This window comes from Carcharodon carcharias, chromosome 1 (assembly GCF_017639515.1).
Source record: "Carcharodon carcharias isolate sCarCar2 chromosome 1, sCarCar2.pri, whole genome shotgun sequence".
Classification (NCBI taxonomy): domain Eukaryota; kingdom Metazoa; phylum Chordata; class Chondrichthyes; order Lamniformes; family Lamnidae; genus Carcharodon; species Carcharodon carcharias.
In genome coordinates this window covers 231571068-231594986 of record NC_054467.1, presented here as the reverse complement: position 1 = coordinate 231594986, position 23919 = coordinate 231571068, and the positions used below count along the sequence as shown (strand labels likewise).

The window sequence follows — 23919 nt, the reverse complement described above, 5'->3', positions numbered from 1 at the left end:
AAACCATTTGCCATATGATCAACTTTTCAAGATATCTGAATCAGTCATTTTTGTTGTAATTTCACACTTTCTTTCTGAATTACTCAGCTTTGGTAAAATATGAGTTCCTGCTAATAAGGCTGTTCTGGTCATTGAATATTGTTGCATGCTTTCTTTGTCTGTTTACCTGCTTCGGCTATACAATGCACTAATTTTTTGAAATTTGTCACAGCCATTTTTAGTAATGTACTGAAAAGCTTTGTAATAGGTGTGTCCAAATTGAATATGTATTCAACACCTGCCACTACCTTGTTTTGTATTGGGTTTTAGTTGTGTAGAAATTGCTATGTGTATTGCATATGCCCCAGCCTTGTCAAAATTCAGTATTTTGGGGTCACAGTCTTGTGAAACTTCAAGATCTCTGGACAGAGTAGAAAGGGAGAAACTGTTCCCGGTCGTAAATGGATTGAGAACCAGAGCGCACAGTTTTAAAGTGTTTTGCAAAAGAAGCAAATGCGAGGTGAGAAAAAACTTTTTCACACAGTGGGTAGTTAGGGTTTGGAATGCACTGCCTGGAAGTGTTGTGGAGGCAGGTTCAGTTGAGACATTCAAGAGGGCATTGGATGATTATTTAAATAACAACATTGTGCAGGGTTACGGGGAAAAGGTAGGCACTGTTAAAATGCTCAGAGAGCTGGTGCAGATATGATGGGCCTAATGGTCTCCTTCTACACTGTAACAATGCTGTGATTCTGTGATGTGGATCACCATCTTTCAAATAAATTTACCTATAGTTATTTCTAGTTATTCAATATTATCCTCCAACAGTGGTGACTCCTGCTGAGAGTATACATTTCATGGAAAGATACTGAAGAATGTGGAGGAACAGAGAGACCCACTGGTTCAAATATGGTACACCTGAAAGTGTGATTGCTGGGCTATAAAGCCATCTTAAAGGACAGTAGATTTTGAGGCTTTATAAATGGGGGATGTACAGTATCAACATCTTGGGAATACCATTTACCCAGAAACTGAACTGGACGAGCCACATAAATTAAAATAAAAATACCTAGAAAAACTCAGCAGATCTGACAGCATCTGCGGCGAGGAACACAGTTAACGTTTCGAGTCCGTATGACTCTTCAACAGAACTAAGTAAAAATAGGTACTTTGGCTACAAGAGCAGGTCAGAGGCTAGGAATCCTGTGGCGAGTAACTCACCACCTGACTCCCCAAAGCCTGTCCACCACAGGCATAAGTCAGGGGTGTGATGGAATACTTTCCAATTGCTTGGATGAGTGTACACTCAAGAAGTGTGACACCATCAAGGGCAAAGCAGGCTGTTTGATTGGCACCCCATCCACAAACATTCACTCACTCCACCACCTACGAACAGTAGCAGCAGTGCATACCATATACAAGATGCACTGCAGAAATTCACCAAGGCTCCTTCGATATCGCCTTCCAAACCCATGGCTGCTACCATCCAGAAGGACAAGGGGTGCCGATACATGGGAACACCACCACCTGGATGTTCCCCTCCAAGCAACTCACTATATTGCTGTTCCTTCACTGTCACTGGGTCAACAACCTGGAACTCCCTCCCTAACAGCACTGTCAGTGTACCTACACCGCATGGACTGCAGCAATTCAAGAAGGCAGCTCACCACCACCTTCTCAAGGGCAATTGAGCATGGGCAATAAATGCTGACCTAGCCGTTGATGCCTGCGCCCTGTAAATGAATTTTAAAAAGTATAGAGTAAGGATTTGACGCTGAATTTATGCAAATAATTGGTTTACAATTTACATTGGTCTACAGTTAAAGTAATGTGTGGGATTTTGGGTGCCCCATTATAGAAGTGACATTAAAGCCATAGGCCTGGATTTTCGCTCCCGAGTTGGATAGCGCGAGTTGGAAAATTTCCCAGCTTGCTGTATGTGTCTTGAAGAAAAAGTGTCAGGGGGGTGTGGGGGTTTGCAGGATGAAGCTAGGCCCCTAGATGCAGATCGGAGGTTGTCACAGGGGCTGCTGAATGCTGAGGCAGGCTGTTTAAAAGGCCTGCCTCAGTTCACTGGGACTTTGCCTAGTTTTCTTAAATATTAGGCTCTCTAGCCCTCACCCCTCACCCCCACCCACTCCCACTCCCAGTGCAGATACATGCCAACTCATGACAATTCATCCCCCCACCCACCCTCAATGGCCCCCTCATACCTTCCATACCAACTCATGTCCACCCGTTCCTATGGCCCCTTATAACTCTTCATCAACTTAGTGCCAACTTATGCCCTCCCCACCCCCACCACCTCTATCCCATCTCGCTCAGTATCTACTATAGGCACACTTCAGGAGCCGACCTGTTGGAAATGGGGACGGGACTTCTGGGTCCCACTCACCATTTTGGAAGGTCCCTGGAGTCTCCATGGCTCTGTGGAATTCCAGGCCATTGAGAGCATATTGTGTAGATTCACCAGAATGATGCCATGGGAAATTGTGTTAAAGAGCGGGAACTTAAAATACAGGAACTGCTCCCACTGAAGCAATGTAGGCTAATTAAACTTTTAAAAATTATGAAGGGGTTCCAAAGAGTGAATCTTGTTTCCTCTGGTGAGAGAGTCAATGATCTGGAATTGACAATATAAATTTGTTACAAGGAAAGTGAAGAGAAAGAGGTTTGGAGGAATTTCTTCACATACAAGATTGTTGGAATATGCAACAATGGAAGGAGAATATTTCATCTCTCAAGGGAAAATTAGGTACATATTTGAAGTTGAGGAAGCTATATGCCTTTGGGGAGGGGACAGCAAGGCAGAAGGATTAGTTTTGGAATGTTCTAGAAAATTACCTGCATAGCCACATAGACCGAATGGTCTCCTATGCAGTAAATCTTTATGGTTCAATAGTACATTAGAACATGTATTTACAATTACCTGTGAGCAAGTTTTATGTTTCATTTCAGGTCAGTGCTAAGCATCTGTTAGGCATTGAGCCACAGGGAGGAAGTACCAGCAGGCAATTCATCCTGTTGTATAGGGAGGAACTTAAAATGAAAGGATACAAAATTGATTGTCCAGCATTTTTCTTCGGTCATGCTCACCAATTGACTGTGTTTCTGGATCCTGGTCTGGCAACATGTTATCATGTCCACATGTTAAAATTCCCACCCTTGTGTTCAAAACCCTCCATGGACTCGCCCATCCTTATCTCTGTAACTTCCTTCAGCCCTGCATCCCTCTGAGATCTCTGTGCCTGGCCAATTCGCCTTACCATTGGTTGCCACCCTTCAGCTGCCTAGGCCCTAAGTTCTGGAATTGTCCACTTAAACCCCTCCATCTCTCTATCTCTCTCCCTCTTTACACCGCTGCTTAAAACCTGCCTATTTGATCAGGCTTTTGGCTCAGTGTCAAAGTTTGTCTGATAGCACTCCTGTGAAGTGTCATGGGGTGCCTTTCTAGGTTAAAGGTGCTACATAAATGCAAGTTATTGCTATGACAAAACATGGACAAATATTAGCAGAAGTGGTCAAATATTAGCAGAAACTCAGACAAGCTATTGCAACACAGATGACAAAACTCTCAGAACCCACTGGTAAAGAGATTGATTTTCTTTTATACTGCATGCAACACGATGCTCATTGCATCTCATTTTGTGTATAGTGCCCTTTCCATGGAAAGATAATCCCAAGAGATGAGCAAGGAAATCCTGTAAATCCAGAAGATATTCAAAGACTGAAGCAAGAAGAACAGAAAAAGCAGGAAGCGAAAGCTGGTATGGCAGTATGATTTTTAAATTTATTTCTTTTTAATGTCAGCGTGCTAACATATATGAGCTAAATAAATGAGTTTTGAATGTATGTATGAGTAAATTCAGGCTCAAAATGTCGAGCATAAACCTTGAGTTACGTTATCATTGATGCACTGTGCAGGAAAGGGAATAATTGCCTGAATAGGGAAGGAGTCTGCAGCTTAAACCAAGATACTTAAATCAGAGACTTGACAAAATGTGACAGACCAGGTCTTTTTCAGAACTCTATCATTAGTACTTCCCAGTTATGGTCAAACTAAATACATTTCCGTTAATACCATGCATCTTAATTTTCACAACAGGTCTATCATGTATCACCTTATCATGTAGCAGTACAAAGAACATGCTTTGGTGATATTTATTTGAGATATATCACAAAATTAAAATAAATTGTGAGGGAAGTTGACACAACAGAAGAATCAGATTTGAGGTGTTATTGGGCAACCATGCATAAAATGCAAGAGATAGTGCCCCATTTGAGCCACAGACTCATTGTGATATATAAATTAATACAGAGGCAAACTAAAAGAAACAGGGACTAGTGGAGTGGTGAGATTTAAGAAAATATTTTGCATTTATATAGCACATTTCTCACCTTCAGGATGCCCAGAAGTGTTTGATGTATTTTTGAAATGTTGGGCAGAATTTAATGCCTTCCCCCAAGGTGATATTGGTGGCAGGCATTTAATCAGGCAGGAGATTGGCAGGTGGGGAGCCTGCCACCTTCCCTCCTCTGCCCTGATTAAGCCTGGGGCGGGAAGGCTCATGGGCTGCCTTCCTGCCCCAGCCATTGATTGAGGCCCTATCGGCCTCACCCCGATAACAACAGCAGGCGGGGGACTCATCTCGCGGGAAGCCTGAAAAACAAACTTTGCTTGCGTTGTTTGCAAGCTTCAGTGGGTGATGGTGGGGGAATCCCTTGTTCAAAGTCACTAAGTGCCTGATTGAGGGATCCAGCTTCAGGAAGAGGGGTGAGATGCCTGCTGAGAGCCACTACCCAGTCCTTGCTGCCAATTTCCCCACCCTGCAACCCCGATCCCACCAACACGCACCAGCCTGGGACCTTCAGCGGTCCTGGGCCTAGTGTGGGTGCATTTCCTTTTATTTGCTGGCAACTCTCGAGGGTGGGAGGATAGGGAGGCAGGATTTGCACGCCAGGGTCCTTGATATCAGGGAAGGCACACTGTTGGCCACTTAAGTACCTAAGAGGCACTTAATATGGCAGGTCTTCCCAAAAAGAGGTGACAGAGGGCTCTCGCTGGCTCTTCATATGCTAGGCAAGTCTCCCGTCACCTCCATTAAATGCCGCCTATTGTGTGGACAAACATGGCAGTTAACATGAGGCTGAAGGACGCAACGGACAGGTCAACCTCACCTCTGCTTTGGGATTGAAACCTACAAAAAGGTCAGAAGCCAGAAAAGAAGGCAGACTGCTCACCTCCTGCGAGAGAGCAGGAGAGTTTTTGCTTTGCCATAGGGCTGTCATTTTCTTAGCACTTGCCAAACCAGAAGATGCATCTTTGAGAACGAACTAAGGACATCATTTTATTTATTTGTTGTGCAGTATAGGAAAAGAAAACAGATTGAGTGGTATCAAAAGCTTACAAATGTGAAAATTAGTTTTTTTTTATGAAAGGAACACCTAAAGTTTGTAATGATAGTTGATTTTTTTATATACTTAAGTCTAGGCTTGTTGCCATACGTTCACTGATCTATCAGAAGATTTAGGGATAAAAGAGAGCATTAAATTACTGGGGGTTGTACTTCATTCTGTCTTTGCTTCCCAACTATTTTCTTAAGGATTCATACTGCTGGTCAGACTACCCTGCCCCATATGCAAACAAGTAAATATGAAGGATAAGAACATAGTATCCAATACATTTTGTGTTTTTGACTGAATCCACCTCTAAATGTAGGGCTCACCTGTTAGGCTGCACATCTTGCGTTCAAAAGTCAGCAGGTGGGCACCTGGAGGCATCAACAGGAGAGGGCCCCATGCAAGAGGTCTTGAAGTGTCCTCCAAACCCAGGAATCAAGGTTGAATATTTTCAATCCCTTCAGGCTGCTCTTTCTCCTATGACAGCAAGTTCCCAAAGCCTGTCCCATCAAACCTTCACTCATACTGGCTCAATCAGGTACGCACTTCCTGCATTTGCAGCTGGAATCGGGGGAAACCTCTGAGCAGACAGAAGGCTTTCCCTACAGGAGCTGTCCTTCTACATCCCTTTGAATCACCGCCAGGCAGCCTACACCCAATTATTTGGTTGACCGAATTAGATTCTATAGATTCTGTTGAAGAACTAGAGTTTTTTGATTTTTAAAATAATCTTATATTTAAATTAATTCAGACTTTCTGAGAATAAGAGGGAAATTTAAGGAAAAATTAGGGAATATGTTGGCTAGTTCAGTGAATACTAAGTCTCTTAAATCTTCATAAGGGTGCTCATGTTTCTCTTCTGCCTCCCACTTATTCAAAAAGCTGGAGTAGGAAACGCTGAGTTTTTCCAGGTAATTCTGTTTTTGTTTTAAACTATAGACCAGTTAGTTTAACGTCTGTCGTTGGGAAATTGTTGGAATCCGTTATTAAGGAAGTAGTAATGGAGCATTTGGAAAGTCAAAATGCAATCTATCAGAGTCAGCATGGTTTTATGAAGAGTAAATCATGTTTGACTAAATTGCTAGAGTTCTTTGAAGATGTGACAAGCAAAGTGGATAATGGGGATCCTGTAGGTGTAATACATTTGGACTTCCAGAAGGCCTTTGATAAGGTGCCGCACAAAACATTAATACACAAGATAAGATCACACAGAGTTATGGGTAATATATTAGCTTGGATAGAGGATTGGCTAACCAACAGAAAGCAGAGAGTCGGGATGAATGGGTCTTTTTCTGGATGGCAAGCTGTAACTAGTGGGGTGCCACAGGGTTCGGTCCTTGGGCCCCAACTATTTACAATCTATATGAATGACTTGGATTCAGGGATAGAAGGTACTATAGCTAAATTTGCAGGTGACACCAAAATAGGTGGGAAAGTAAGTTGCAATGAAGAAATAAGAAACATACAAATGGATATGGACAGGTTAGGTGAATGGGCCAAAATTTGGCAGATGGAGTTTAACGTGGATAAGTGTGAGGTTATCCTTTTTTGTCAGAAGAATAAAAAGGCGGCTTATTATTTAAATGGAGAGAAACTTCAGAATGCTTCATTGCAGAGGGATCTGGGTGTCCTCGTGCATGAATCGCTAAAAGCTAGTATGCAGGTAATAAGGAAGGTAAGTGGAATTTTAGCATTTATTGTTGAAGGAATAGAGTATAAAAATAGGGAAGTGTTGTTGCAACTGTACAAGGCATTGGTGAGACCGCACCTGCAGTACTGGGCACAGTTTTGGCCCCTTTACTTGAGGAAGGATGTAGTTGCATTGGAGGCGGTTCAGAGAAGGTTCACTAGATTGATTCCAGATGCGGGGCTTGTCTTATGAAGAGAGATTGAGCAGTTTAGGCCTATACTCGCTAGAATTTAGAAGGATGAGAGGAGATCTAATTGAGGTATATAAGATGCTAAAGGGGATAGACAAAATAGACATGGAGTGGATGTTTCCCCTTCTGGGGCATTCTAGAATGAGAGGCCACAGTTTTGGGCTAAGGGGTGGTAGATTTAAATCAGAGTTGAGGAGGAATTACTTTTCTCAAAGGGTTGTGAATCTGTGGAATTCGCTACCTCAGAGTGCAGTGGATGCCGGGACGCTGAATAAATTTAAGGAGGAGATAGATTTTTAATTAGTAACAGGCTGATGGGGAGAGGTCAGGAAATTGGGGTTGAGGCCGAAATGAGATCAGCCATGATCATATTGAATGGCGGTGCAGGCTCGAGGGGCTGAATTGCCTACTCCTGCTCCTAGTTCTTATGTTTTGAGTAAACTGATTGCGCTATAGTGCATTCCTAGTATTTTTTAATGGGAAAATTAATTCACATCTTGAATATCATCCTCTACTGAGATATTGTCACCATAGTTTCTGGGCAGGTGGATTTCCTGAAGCAATGGTCAGAAAGAGCTGCTTTTTTGGCATAATATAGGAAAGAAGTTGATCTACTCTGCAGGATCTATTTGCAAATAACTTCTATCATCCAATCTTACCTGTTTTTGTACTAGAGTCAAAAATAATATAGTCACAAAAAGCTGGAAATATGCAACATATTGATCAGCATCAGCAGAGGACATGGACAAGTTGGTGGAGAGGACAGATAGGTGACAGATGAAGTTCGATGCAGAGAAGTGTGAGGTGATGCATTTTGGTAGGAAGAACATGGACAGACAATATAAAAAAAGGGGTGAAATTTTGAAGAGGGTGCAGGAGCAGAAAGACTTGGGTGTATATGTGCATAGATCATTGAAGGTGGCAGGACAGATGGAGAGAGCAGTTAATAAAGCATATAGTATTCTGGCCTTTATTAATAGGGGAATGGAGTACAAGAGAAGGGAGGTTATGCTGAATTTTTATAAGACACTCATTAGACCTCAGCTGGAATATTGTGTACAGTCCTGAGCACCATATTATAGGAAGGATGTGAAAACAATGGAAAGCGTACAGAAGAGGTTTACAAGAACAGTCCCAGCGATGAGAAACTTCAGCTATGAGGATAGATTGGAGAGGTTGGGACTGTTGTCCTTGGAGAGAAGAAGGCTGAAAGGAGATTTGATAGAGATGTTCAAAATCATGAGGGGTTGGACAGAGTAAATGGGGAGAAGCTGTTCCCACTCATAAAAGGATCAAGAATCAAAGGGCACAGATTTAAAGTGATTTGCAAAAGAAGCAAGTGTGATGTGAGAAAAAACTTTTTCATATAATGAGTGGTTCAGGTCTGGAATGCACTGCTTGAAAGTGTGGTGGAGGCATTCAAGAGGATATTAAGACGATTATTTGAATAGAAACAATGTGCAAGGAAAAGGATACGCGGAAAAGGCAGGGCAATGGCACTCGGCCATAATGCTCATCTGGAGAGCCATTACAGACACGATGGGCCGAATGGCCTCCTTCTGTGCCATTATGATTCTGTGATCTTTAAATTGAAAGGTAGAGTAGCACTTTGGATGGGACTCTTTGGTAAAAGCTTTTCAGATTTAAAGTATTTGCAATTGTTCTTTTAATCTGTGCTAAAAAAAAATTATTGATGCAATAATGCCATGTGTCACTGAACCTGTTATCTCACCCTTCCGCATTACGTGCCTGCTTGCAAGTGTCTTGCAAGATATTTTTTCTGGATAACATTGTCCCTTCATGTCTATCTCTTGTGTCAAGTAAAATGCTTAACACGAATGATACTTTGCATTTCCAAGGATCAGATTGCAAGATGCATCATTTTCTGCTGTTATTTCCAGATCGATAATTTTTGGTTTTGATGTTCATTTGATTTTAATGGATATTGTAATGCACCAATCAAATAATTTCAGTTTTGTGCTATGCGTATCGAAGATTTTGAAGGAAGTGTGCATTTAAAACCAAGCTGATGGCCATGTGTGTAATCTGTGATGTTAACTGTGCTGCTCTGCTAACTCCAGGTGGCTTTGAATCTAGAATTCACTTGGAATTCAGCAGTTTGAAGTGTTCAGTGTTCCATTTTAAAATAGATTGAATCCCAAACACTGTTTGACACAGTGAATGAACATAGACATAACAGTATTACAATCTATTTGGGAATGACAGCAGAAAATGTGCATAGAACAATGGTGCTTCCTGCAGTCTGATCCTTTCTAAATCACTTGATTCTTTCCTAGTTTGCAGTGTTTACATAAAACCTTAAGTGTAACGCAGATGCCCCCCATAATGATGACTAGGCCTTGATACTATGAATCGATGATAAAGCACAGTGACCTACTAATCTGCAGCTTTCATCCTTTCCAATGGATTGCACATAGAAGCAAATTAAGTACCTACTTTTTGTGTCAGTACTCAAGAATATCTGGTCTTTCAGCCTTTAGTGACTTGTTAACAAACAGGTATCAGGACAACCACAGAAAGGCAGGCCGCTGGCCAGTCAGATGTGAAATAGCATCTCTTTACTAACTACAGTATTGATTTTTTTTTTCCCAAACTGTGTAATTTTTTTCACCATCAGTAAAGTCAGCAACACTATATGAAGAGCTTTAGGGTCCATCAAGGCTCTAAAGACTGTTCTTCCTTGGCACTCTATTGATTTCTTTTCAAAGGCTTTTAAATTGGTCCTTCATTTTGTTGAAATGCTCATTTCATACTGACTGGGCCCCAGTATTTTTTGCCGTATTTATACAAGTGTCCCATTCATGGAGCTCTAAGCTGGTACCGCCTTGTTGTTATTGGAAGGTCTTGTGTCTAACTGTGCTTTATTTTGGCCTTAATCATGGATTAATGGTTTCATTTTTTGACTTCTGTTACTTTATATTTAATCTCTCTCAAGATTAAATAAATCTTTTGGATCAACTTTCTTCATGAGCCTCACTTTCTTTTCTCCCTTATCTTGCTCCAGCTCCATTTGTGGATGACATTTAACACTGATTTAACCCTGTGTGAATCACAGTATCTTTCTGGGGACTGATTTTAAAAAGAACAAAATCAGATCACTCCTTTCTCCCTAAAATCCCTATCTGCTGTTGAGCTTTTGTGCTCGTTGAGATAAAGGGTTTCAGCCAGTCGTGATTTAGATAGAACAGCCTAGCCCTAAATTTCTTTAGGGTTTTTACTAGTCTGTCACCGTAATTTTGATGTAAAATGGGTATAACCCATGGATAAATAATTTGTATAGCTGTTTACACCTTTTTTTCTGCGGGTTCTAGCAGGAAATCTGTAGACCATTGTGAAATTTCAGGGCCTATTTTTAAATAATTTGACTGGAATTTTTTTATGGTGTACCTAGACATTAGGGTCTATAAATTCATCAGATATGAGCGGAAGGAAGCGCTCACACATTTCTGGCTGCAAGTGTGCCATCCACTATATTGGAAAAGGACATAATCCTCATGCAGTGACCCATGCCTGAAAGCAGGCAAGTAGGCCATTTGTAAAGAAATAAGGGACTCAATGCATGTTTGAGGCCCTCACTACAAGATACATTTGCTCTGAGGAAAGCCAGGCTTAACACTGCCTGTTAGGCCACAGTCAACAAGGTAAGTTTTTGAAATAAACTTACCTGATTATGGAGCCAGGAAATGCGGGAGAGTTAAGAGGTCTTAACAGGCTTAAGGGAAGTTATGATCCCAAAGGATGCCATGTGACTGGCAGACTGATATCAAAGAAGACATTGGTTGTGAAAGCATTACTCAATGCAGTCACAGTATGCCAATATATAATACCAGATGCAGCACAAAATCAAGCCATGCTGTATTTTGCGATGATGTAATAGTGTGGTGTGCCAGCTGCAGGGAATTTAAAAGGTTTATATTGGGATGAATTATAAAGAATGTATTTTATGTAAGTGTGAACACCAATGTTTCTTTACATCTAGCTATACTATATACAGTAAGCAGTTTAACAAAGCACACTCCAGTTCAGATCTCTGTACCAAGTTAATTTTGATGCAGTGCTGCAAGTTTTGTCAGTAGCAGACTGTGGAGGGGAATACTCAGATTTGAAAAAAATATGTATAACTAATTCCATTTATATGTCTTGGATTTGAGTAGTGTAATACTCAATTTAGGTAACTTTTTCCTGGCTGTAAAAGACTAAGTCTGTCTGAATCAGAGGGTGGGGAGGCAAGAGTAAGTTTGAAAATCTTAGATAAGGAATTGGTCATTTTGAAACTGCTAAAAGAGAGACGAAAACCTGTTTCAATTTCCAAATAACATTAGAATATTCTTTAAAATTATTTTCAAGTCATTGGTGTCATGGCAAGGCCAGCATTTATTGCCCATCTCTAATTGCCTCTGAGAAGATGTTGCTGAGCCACCTTAAACCCCTGCAGTTCATGTGATGAAGATGAAGATATTCCCACAGTGTTTAGATAGGAAGTCCCAGGATTCTGACAATCAAGGAATGGCAACGTATTTACAGGTCAGGTATGTCTTGGAGGTGGTAGTATTTTAGCCTCCAAGAGTGAAAGGAAATTCGATTCTAGAAAAAGTTATTTTCAAATAATTAGCATTGGTCTTAGATCTTTTTATTATTTTATCTACTTGATGTATTAAGAAAAAAGACACCTGCTGTAGATAAGTCACAATCATATAACTGTTACTTACGTGCTTGGTTATCTTTTGTAAAATAAATTTATTTGCTATTTTAAACTCGTAATAATGTCTGATGTAATGCTGCACCATTTAAAAATATGAGTGAAATCCTAAAGGGATAAGATGACTCTTATTTTTGAAGGCAATTACCAGCCAAAGTTTGCTGTTCATCTCCTGAGTACAAATGCTTACTTAGATCTTAAATCAAGGATAGATACTCTTGAAAGTATTAAAAAATGGAAGAAAGGTCAAAATAATGTTCAATAAGGTGGTTAGAAAAGTCTTAAAAACATAACTGATACTCCCAGAATTGTAGGGAATTCACAGCTACTTCTTTCCTGACAGACTGGCGAGATCCAGAATTGATGCGTGAGATTGAAGCTGCCACAGGCGTAGATCTTGGTTCTTCGAAATTTGACAAACAAAGTAAAAAGGGAAAAGGAAAGAAGAAAAAGTATCCAAATCTCACTGATTTGAACCAGCAGAGTAATACAACTCGATCAAGGCTCGAGAAACGAGTGTTCAACAAGTAAGGACTTTATTCAGTATTTTCTTTTGAAGCGCTCCCATTTCTATTAGTTTAGGAATCATTACTTTTACCTGGAACAAATGTGCCTACCATGGTGCATTAAGCTGATTTTTTTGAAATTCAAAACATAATTTTGATTTTTTAAAATTATAAGTACTTATGTCTCTTTCCCAAATTGGAAGTTTATCATTTGGTTTTGATGCATTATCCCACAGTATGTACACCTAATATGTTTTTCTTTTGCTACTAATTCCAAGGTATTCTGGCAAACCAATGAATGATACAGCATTGAATGAGGCTATTCCTTGAAAGAGCTATCCAATTAGTCCCATTTCTCTGCTATTTTCTCATAGCCCTGCAAATTTTTCCACTTGATGTATTTATTCAATTCTCTTTTAAAAGTTACTATTGCATCTAAATCCACCACCCTTTAGGTCATGCAGTACAGATCATAGAGAAACACTGCATTAAAAAAAGTCATCCTTATATCACCTCTGGTTCTTTTGCCAATTACCTGACTTGTCCTTGGTTACTGATCTTCCTGCCAGTAGAAATAGCTAATCCTTTACTTTATGAATGCCCTTCATAAAATTGAACACCTCTATCAAATCTCCCTATAACGTTCTCAACTTTAAGGAGAACAACCCCAGTTTATCTGGTGTCTCCACTTGATTAAAGTCTTTATTCCCGCTACCATTCTAATAAATCTCCTATGCACTCTGTAAGGTTTTGACACCTTTCCCAAAGTGTGGTGCCCAGAATGTAACACAGTATTCCATCTGGGGCTTATAAAGGTTCAGCATAACATCCTTTCTTTAGTCCTCTGTGCCTCTATCTATAAAGCCCAGGAACATGTAAATTTTTTTATGGCCTTCTCCCAACTTATTCTGTCACCTTCAAAGACTTGTGTACCTGTACCTGCTTGTCTCTTTGTTCTTGCATTCCCTTTGAAAATGTACCATTTGGTTAATATTGTCTTTCCTCATTCTTCTTATGAAACACTCCTCTGTTAAATTTCAACTACCCTGTATCTGGCCATTTCACCAATCTATGTCCATGCCCTCCTGATGTCTATTATAATGCTTCTTATTGTTTACTAAGTTTTTGAATTTTGTGGTACCTACAAATTTTGAGATTATGTTATTATCTGATGTGACATTTCAATGTAAGCACTGAGGGAGTGCTGCATTGTTAGAGGTGCAGTTTTATTTAAACCAAAGCCCCATCTGCTTGTTAGGCTTGAAAAAGGGACAATGTTATTCTTCTGATCATTTATTCCTCAACCAACGTCATCACACACAGATCAACTGGTCAGTTATATCAGTTGCTGGCTGCTTCCCAATACATTTGCATCACTCCAAAACAAAACCATACAAAATATAGATACAATGTAAATGACCTATAAAACGCAACATCTTCATGTCCTGACCTAAAGTTATGTTCTGCAGTGCTTAGAGGGTTAATTAATCTTCCAGCATTTTTTGCCACGAGGAAAGAAAAAGCTTGAATTTTTCAAGTAATAAAATCCTGCTGTTCTTGTCAATAGAATTTAGTGAGTGGTTGCACAGGACTGAGATGGATATCATTTCATTTACAGCACCACACAGTGCAGTGATGCTGATGCCAGACTTAACATTACACACCAGGACATGTCAAGGCCACTGAATTAGTGCTAAAGACTCCTCTTAAGAATTAGATATTTGGGCTGCAGCTCTGCAGTTTCCTAATTTCACAGGTCTTGGAGATAGAAATGATACTGTTAAATGTACACAGTGGCCTGGTGTGCTTTTATTAACAGAATGTATTTTCAAGGTATTACATAGCTTAAAGTATTGATCTCTTTTGTAACTGCTGCAGGGGAAATCAGTGTTCAGACGCTCGTATTTGAGTTATTGCAATTTTTATTAAACTCAGGCTTTTCCTTTTGGGTATTTATTGTATAGTTTTGTTCAAACTAATCATTCCTAATGAACCAGAGCTACAATACTAAGCATGTTTTTGTTGCTGTAGATTAGTTCAAGGGATTGGGTGTGAACATTTTTTTTAAACCCATTAAAAGAAAGGCAGTTGCTTAAAACCAAATTCATTGATGCCATTTGCATGAAACCCTTAAACCTTTGGATACTGGTTGTCCCTTTTCAGTTTTAAAGACCAGCATGAATGATTTCCAAAACTAATTAAGCAAAAATGACTTTGTTTACATTTTCCATCCAAAGGTGAATTAAAGTTACCTAAGCAAGGCAGGAAGATGCTTGTAAAGGTCTCTCAGAAAAAGATCCTAAACACTTGAAGAATGAACTCTGCCATAGGTGACTACTAAATGAAAGGTTCTTCTGGAAAATGTTTGAATTACACTGCTCTCCATAAATCCTGTAAGACATAGTCCATAAAAATGAATTCAAGCAGGGAAGGAGAGTGGGGATCAAACCAGGAAAAAGGCAGCGAGTTAATATTTAAATTACCAAATGTCATCTTCATAGAATCATAGAATGGTTACAGCACAGAAGGAGGCTATTTGACCCATTGAGTCCTCTGAAATAGAAAGTCAGCTAGTCCCACTCCCCAGCCCCTTCCCCGTAGTCCTACAAATGTTTTCCCTTCAGGTGCTAATGCTGTTCCCTTTTAAAAGCCACAGTTGACTAAGCCTGCATCACCCTTTCAGGGAATGTATTCCAGATTGTAACCACACGCTGTATTTAAAAAAACAATTTCCTCATCTCGCCAATGGTTCTTTGCCAGTCGCTTTAAATTGGCATTCTCTGGTTCTCGACTCTTCTGCCAAAGGAAACAGTTGCTATGTCTACTCTGTCATGACAGCTCATGATTTTGAACACCTCTATCAAATGTCCTCTCAGCCTCTTTTTCTCTAGGGAGATTCTCCAATCTATCTGAAGTCCCTCATCCCTGGAACCATTCTGCACCTTCTCTAAAATCTTCACATACTTCCTAAAGTGTGGTGGCCAGAATTGGATGCAATACTCGAATTGAGCCAAACCAGTGTCTTACAAAGGTTTATCATAACTTCCTTGTTTTCGTGCTCTATGCCTCTATGTATAAAGCCCAGGATCTTATGATCCTTTTTAGCTATTTCTGAACCTTGAACAGTTCACCACCTTCAGCACTTTGTGCACATATCTCTCAGTCCCTGCACCACCTTTAGAATTGTACCCTTTAGTTTATGTTGCCTCGCTCCATTCTTCCTGCCAAAATGTATTACTTTGCACTTCTCAGCATTTCAATTGCATCTAGCATGTGCTCGCCCATTCCCCCCACCTTCCTCTTGAAGTCTATCACAATCCTCTCATAGTTGACTAAAGTTCCAAATTTTGTGTCATCTGCAGGTACTAAGGTGGATTAGGTTAGGCTTGTGTCCCAGAACTGTAAAATCATTTTGTGCATTAAGTAACATACTGTTCAATGTGATAAATGCACAGTATAGGGCAAAAGCTAAAAGAGAGAGAGAAAGTTTGTGTTAAAGGACTGATTGTACAGAAAGAAGCCTAGAAAAACATCTGTCCATGTGTCTTGAAAGAAATAGTAAAAAGGCAAATATATTGTATTGCAAAGGGATACAATACAAATTAAAATTATTATTTGGATCTATTGCAGCATAACCACATATTGTGGTTGACTTATAACCCAAATTCAATATTTCAGTTGTGCTGTACCTGACTTGAACCCTTCAGAGGCCCAGTTGAGCTGCTTGGCATTTGTATTTTCTCTACAGATGCTGCTTGACCTGCTGAGTCTTTCCAGCATTTTTAGTTTATGTTCCAGATTTCCAACATCAGCAATATTTTGCTTTTGGCTATTCTATTGTTCATTATTTTCCAACCAAGTGACTGCTCACTCAAGCTTGTACTATTTTTTTTTTCTTCATTATCTCATGGGATGGGAACATCACTGGCAAGGCCAGCATTTGTTGCCATCCCTAACTGCCCTTGAACTGAGTGGTTTGCATGGTCATTTCAGAGGGCAGTTCAGAGTCAACCACATTGCTGTGGGTCTGGAGTCACAGGTAGGCTGGGCCATATAAGGATGGTAGATTTCCTTCCCTAAAGGACAGTGATGAGCCAGATGGGTTTTTACAACAATCTATGATAGTTTCATGGTCACCATTATTGAAACTAGCTTTGTATTCCAGTGGTGGGCATTCAATTATGTCTCCTGAGCATTAGCCTGGGCTTCTGGATTGCTAGATGAGTGACATTACCACCATCTCCCCATAAATGGACCATTAATCAGCTTTTTTACTGAATTGTTTGTCAGTGATTAGGCAAAATTGCCTTCCCCATCTATCGTTATCTTGCAATATTGTGATTGGGATCTTATACATTGATTTCAATTATTTTGTTGCCTTCTCTCTTAGCTAATCAGTGGATTTCCAAAAGCAGATATATTAAGAAGATTTGGAGGAATATAGAGGACTGTATTTTTTGGTTATTGTTCATTCATTAACCTTATATAAATAAAATCACTTGGTCCAATGCCTGTGTCTCGCTTTAGTGTTTTAGATAGAAAATTCTTGTGCAGGCATGTGACATATCCCAGAAGCTGGTGAACAGATTGACAGTTCTCTATTACAATGCTTGGGTCTCATAATCATTTACCAAGATGTATAGAAAATAGGGCACTGCAAATCATGGAGAATATAAAGTGTATTTATAGGAGTGATTGCTAAAATATCCAAGCACATTGCCATGCTTCCATCCATTTGTCCTTAGGGCCCTAGACATTGATCTTTCTTAGGGCAAATTCAACTTTGGTAGGGCCGTAAAAGCAGCTGCAGTGAATCTGCCCAGCCACATTTACTTTCCATAGCAGGTTAGCCATCCATTATACATCCTGTTCGATCTTCCACCTGTTGAAGCCAATGGTGAGAAACACTGGGTAAGATGCGCAATGGTCAGCTGCTCTCTATCACCCACTTTGTATCCTGGCTGAGGTTGAATTTTATCTTCCTTAACTTTAGCCTGCACAGTCCCACAATTTATCAGTAGGGCTCCATCGAAATATTTGTTTGCAAATCATTTTATTGCCACCTTGAATTAATGGAATATCAAATTTCAGTGTGCTACTCCCATTTCTAAGCCAATGCTTTTATCTAATTGGTCTCTAAGAAGTGCGAAAATGATGTATAAGAACAAAAGAAATAGGAAAAGGAGTAGAGCATATGGCTGCTCGAACGTACTCTGCTGTTCAATACTATCATAGCTGGTCTTCTACCTCAACTCTATTTTCCTGCCACTCCCCATATCCTTTGATTCCCCAAGTGACCAAAAATCTGTCTATCTCAACCTTAAATGTATTCAGTGATGGAGCATCCACAACCCTCTGGGGTAGAGAACTCCAAAGTCACCGCTTTTGAGTAAAGAAATTTCTCCTCAACTGAGTGACCCTCCCCTATCCTGAAACTGCCCCCGTGTTCTAGATTCCCCAGCTAAGGGAAGTAGCCTTTCGGTGTTGTCTCTGTCAAGCCCCTTCAGAATCTTACATCTTGCAATGAGATCACCTCTGATTCTTTTAAACTCCAGAGAATATGGGCCTCATTTACTCAACTTCTCATCATAGGACAACCCTCTCATTTCAGAAACCAATCTGTTGAACCTCTATTGTACCACCGCCAATGCAAGTATATCCTGCATTAGATATGGAGACCAAAACTGCACACAGTACTGCAGGTGTGGTCTCACCAAAGCCCAGTACATTGTGGCACAACTTCCCTTTTCTTGTACTTCAATTCCCATGCAATAAAGGCCAACATGCCATTTGCCTTATTAATTGCTTACTGTACCTCTGGACATCAACATTTACCAGTTTCAACTTTTCAATTTTTAATACCAAAGTGAATAGCCTCACACTTCTCCATTCTATACTCCATCTACCACCTTGATTCCCATTCACGTAAATATCTACGTATATATCACTTTGCAGCTTCTTTGTGTCCTCACAAATTACATTTCCACCAAGCTTTGTACCATCAGTAAACTTAGATACATTACTCTCCGTCATTAATATAGATTGTAAATAGCGAGTCTCCAGCACTGATCCTTATGGCACCTCAGTAATCACAGCCTGCATACTTGTAAATGCCCTATTTATCGCTATTCCTTGCTTCCTATCTTTTAACTAATCCCCTAATATATTACCTCCAACTCCATTATCCTTGTTTTTGCCTATTAACCTATTGTATGGCACTTCATGTATCTAGTGGAGTGCCACAGGAATCAGTGCTGGGTCCTCAACTACTTACAATCTATATCAATGACTTGGATGAAGGGAATGAATAGCTAAATTTACCAATGACACCAAGCTAGGAAAGTAAGTCCTCAAAAGGAGGTAAAGCAAAATACTGCGGATGCTGGAAATCTGAAACAAAAACAGAAAATGCTAGAAAAACTCAGCAGGTCTACAGCATCTGTGAAGAGAGAAACAGAGCTAATATTTCAAATCCGTATGACCCTTCTTCAGGGATATAGACAGGTTAAGTGTGTGGGCAAATACTTGGCTGATGGAGTATAATGTGGGTAAATGTGAACTAGTTCACTTTGGCAGGAAGAATAGAAAAGCAGTATACTATTTAAATGGAGAAAGATTGCAGAACTTGGTGGTGCAGAGTGACTTAGGCGTCCTGGTACATGAATCTCATACCGTTAGTATACAGGTACAACAAATAATTATGAAAACAAATGGAATGTTGGCATTTATTGCAAGAGGAATGAAATATAAAAGTAGGGAAGTTTCACTAGAGCTGTACAGAGCCTTGGTGAGACCACATCCTTTTGTGCAGTTTTATACTGTGTGCAGTTTTGATCTTTTTATTTTAAAAAAGGATATAATTGCTTTAGAAACAGTTCAGAGAAGGTTCACTCGACTCATTCCTGGGATAAAGAGGTTGTCTTATGAAGAAGGGTTGATCAGGTTAGCCCAGGAGTTTAGAAGAATGAAGGGTGATCTTATTGAAACATATAAGATCTTGAGTGGACTTGATGGGGCATATACCTGGAGGATGTTTCCTCTTGTGGGGAAGACTAAAACTAGGGGCCGTAGTTTAAATAAGGAGACCTCCCTGTTAAGACGGAGATGAGGAGAAATGTTTTCTCCCAAAGGGTCGTTGATGTGTGGAATTCTCTTCCCCAGTAAGTAATGAAGGCTGGGTCTTTGTCTAACTCTGCCTTGAATAAATTCAGATTTTTGTTAGGCAAGGAAGTCAAGGGTTATGGGGGGCACGCAGGAAAGTGAAGCTAATACCATAGCATGATCTTATTGAATGGCGGAGCAGGCTCAAAGGGCCAAATAGCCTACTCCTATGTTCCTTATTGGGTGCCTTTTTGAAATCTACCAATGATGGAGCTTTTAAAATTGGGGCCCATGACTCTCCAAACATTTTCCCTTCAGTTCTCAGAAATATATTACCACTGTTAAGGACAGCAGATTTCCTTCCCTAAAAGGCATTAGTGAGCTAGATTGCTTTTTATGACAATCCTTTAATTCCAGATTTTTATTGAATTCAAATTCCACCATCTGCTACGGCGGGATTCGAACCTGGATCCCCAGAGCTTTACCCTGGGTCTCTGGATTACCAGGCCAATGACAATACCACTATGCCACAACCTCCCTTGAAATTAAATCAGACTGAAGAGTGTTCAGGGGCAGAGGGACCTGAGGGTTCATGTGCAAAGATCTTTGAAGGTGGCAGTACATATTGAAAGATTGGTTAGCAAAGCCTATGGGACCTTGAGCTTCATAAAAGCTGGAAGTTATGCTGAACCTGGAAGTTAGGCCCCAGCTAGGGTATTGCGTCTATTTCTGTTCACCACACTTTAGGAAGGATGTGAGGGTCCTTGAGGATGCAGAGCAGATTAACCAAAATGATTCAGGGTTGAGGGATTTTAACTAGGTTGGAGAAACTGGGGTTGTTCTCCTTGGAGCAAAGCAAATTTATGGGAGGTTTTGATAAAGGTGAACAAGAATGTGACAGGTTTAGATAAAGTGGCCAAAGCTGAGCTGTTCTCATTATCTGTTGGTACATGGACTGAGTGGGGGGGACAGATTTAAAGTTTTGGACAGGTGATACAAAGGTAGTGCGCCCTGTGACTCACTGTCTATGAATGATGGAAGCATTGACAATCAATGATTTCAAAAGAAAATTGGATGGGCACTTGAGGAGACTAAACTTGCATGGCCACGGGGATAGAGTGGGGAGAATGGGACTGACTGGATTGCTCTACACTGGGCCAAATGGCCGCCTCCTGTGGCATAATGACACTGACATCAAATATAACATTTTGTAGGTTTTTAAAAAAAATGAAATATAGCACAAGCACAGGAATACTGTTGAAGTTCTGTTGAAGGGTCATGAGGACTCGAAACGTCAACTCTTTTCTTCTCTGCCGATGCTGCCAGACCTGCTGAGTTTTTCCAGTTTTTGTTCAGGAATACTGTAGTAGTTATTTCATTTCTTCTGTTGCAACTGTTAGACCTAATGGTGTCTTCTTTGCAGCTGTAAGAGTGAGTTAAAGCTTTACCATAATCTGATGGGTGTGTTGAGCAAAACGTAATGCACCAGCAAACTGTAGGTCCAAATATTACACCTGTTTTTTATTTGTTTTTCTTTACAGAACTTCAATGAAACGAGTGTCTGAAGCAATGGCTTGTATAGACAAAAGGAAACATGAAAAGTTTGCAAACCAGTTCAACTATGCATTGCATTAAGGCCAACAAAAGAAGCAAAAATGACCACTTTGTTATCTGACAGCATTACTTGTAATTTTCAGGTCTCTTGCAACATGAGTTTCAAGCTTCTAAATCTGCCTTTTTTCCCCCCTACAGAATGTGGTCTTTTTTTAATTCTGCAGTGTACCTAATTTATTGTCAAGGATTTTTCCTACAGCAGTGTGCTACATTTATAAAGAATTGAGTATTTCATTTATGTAATTATTGTAATAGGTGATAATTATGATTGATAATGTAATATAAAAAAAATGCTTGGACTTCAGATTTATTCCTGGTATTTTTTGGTGTAATTGAGTGAACAAAATGCACTGATTGACTACTCTTGTTGCCAGCAGTTCAAATCAATTTAAACTTTTCTACAACCTCTGTGGATTTTCTTTGTATTTGAATACATATGATAACTTTTAAACCTTTGCTTCTTAAAAAAAGATTCAATGATTGATTCTTTACTAATTATAATTCATGTTTTATTCACATTGTAATTGGGCTTTGCTAACTTAATTGATGCCAAACTATCTCAATGGGTCCTCTTCTCGAGACAGAGAGAGAGAGACTGTTGAAATATTTAAGTGGCCCAAAGGTATGCTCCAACGTTTTTTCCAGAGAGCGAATGTGGAGAAGAGTGTGGGGTGGGTGTTTCAGGGAGAGGGGAGTGAATTGTAGCAGGATGATAAACACCCAGGCCAAGGTATAGATAAGGGACATCCCTCAACAACAACTTATATTTACAAAATGCCTTTAATGTAATAAAACATACCAAGGCGTTTCACAGGGCCATTATAAAACAAAATACAATACCGAGCCACCTAAAGAGATATCAGTTCAGATGACCAAAAGCTTGATCAAAGAGGTACATTTTAGAAACATCTTAAAGGAAGAAAGCGAGGTAGAGACATGAAGAGGTTTTTTATCCTTCCATTGGATGTAGGTGTCGTTGGCTAGCCCAGTTTTTGTTGCCCAATCCTAAATGCCCATGAGAGGGTAGTGGTGAGCCAGCTTCTTGAACTGTTGCATTTCCATACTTCCGGTACAGATACACCCACAGTGTTCTTAAGAAAGGAGTTCTAGGATTTTGTTCCAATGACAGGGGAGAAACGTTGATATAGTTTCAAGTCAGGATGGTGTATAGCTTGGAAGGGAAGTTGGTGGTGAAGTTGATGTTCTTATGTGCCTGAACCTTGTCCTAGGCAGTTGAGGTCCTATTTCATTCTTTCTTGGGATGTGGGTGTTTCTGGCAAGCCCAGCATTTGTTGCCCATCCCTAATTGCCCTTGAACTGAGTGGTTAGGCCATTTCAGAGGGCAGTTAAGAGTCATACCACATTGCTGTGGGTGTGGTGCGACATGTAGGCCGTCCAGGCCAGGTAAGGACAGCAGATGTTGTTCCCTGAAGGACGTTAGTGAACTAGATGCGTTCTTAGAACAATCGATTATAGCTTCATGGTCACCATCACTGAGAGTAGCTTTATTTTTCAGATATATTAATTGAACTTAAATTTCACCAGCTGCCATGGTAGGATTTCAACCCATGTACCCAGTGCAATAGCCTGGGTCTTTGGCTTACTAGTCCAGTACTATTGCCACTACACCAACGTCTCCCCGATGGGTTTCAAAGGTGCTGTTGAAGGAGCTTTTGTCAGTTGCTGTAGTGCATCTTGTACATGGTACACACTGCTGCCACTGTTCGTCGGTGGTGGAAGGAGTCAATGTTTGTGAATGGGTTGCCAATCAAGTGGGTTGCTTTATCCTGGATAGTGTTAAGTTTATTGAATGTTGTTGGAGCTGCACTCATCCAGGCAAGTGGACAGTATTCCATCACACTTCTGACTTAGATGGTGGACAGGCTTTGGGGAGTCAGGAGGTGAGTTACTCTCTGCAGAATTCCCAGCCCCTGACCTGCTCTTGTAGCCAGAGTACTTATATGGCTGGTCCAGTTCAATTTCTGGTCAATGATAACCCCCAGGATGTTGATAGTGGGGGATTCAGCAATGATAATGCCATTGAATATCAAAGGGCGATAGTTAGATTTTCTCTTGTTGGAGATGGTCATTGCCTGGCACTTGCGTGATGTGAATGTTACTTGCCACTTATCAGCCCAAGCCTGAATATTGCCTAGGCCTTGCTGCATATGGACACAGACTGCTTCAGTATCTGAGGAGTCAGAAATGGTGTTGAACGTTTTGAACATCCCAACATGTGAACACCCCAACTTCTGACCTTATGATGGAAGGAAGGTCATTAATGAAGCAGCTGAAGATGGCTGGCCTAGGACACTACCCTGAGGATCTCCTTCAGAGACGTCCTGGGACTGAGATGATTGACCTCCAACAACCACAGCCATCTCCTTTGTGCCGGGTATTACTCCAACCAGTGGAGAGCTCTCCCCCTGATTCCCATTGACTTCAGTTTTGCTAGGGCTCCTTGATGCCACACTTGGTCAAATGCTACCTTGATGTCAGGTGCAGTCATCCTCACCTTACCTCGGGAGTTCAACTCTCTTGCCCATCTTTGAACCAAAGCTGTAAATGAGGACAGGAGCTGAGTGTCCTGGCGGAACCCAAACTGTGTGTAAGTGAGCAGGTTATGGCTGAGTAAATGCTGCTTGATAGCACTGTCAACGACACTTGCCATCACTTTACTGGTGACCGAGAGTAGACTGATGGGGCGGTAATTGGACAG

The 23919-nt window shown here is 40.5% G+C and overlaps 1 protein-coding gene across 2 annotated transcripts in view; it reads left to right on the top strand.

Annotated features, from left to right (window-relative positions):
* Positions 1-21504, top strand: part of uvssa (UV-stimulated scaffold protein A) — a 102132-nt gene extending 80628 nt beyond the window's left edge. For both annotated transcript variants that reach the window (XM_041199168.1, XM_041199177.1), the window contains 3 exons: positions 3635-3746; positions 12323-12506; positions 21128-21504. In XM_041199168.1, the coding sequence (XP_041055102.1) occupies positions 3635-3746; positions 12323-12506; positions 21128-21221 (390 nt within the window). In that variant the 3' untranslated portion in view covers positions 21222-21504. The remainder of the gene's footprint in view (positions 1-3634; positions 3747-12322; positions 12507-21127) is intronic.
* Positions 21505-23919: the final 2415 nt, after the last annotated feature.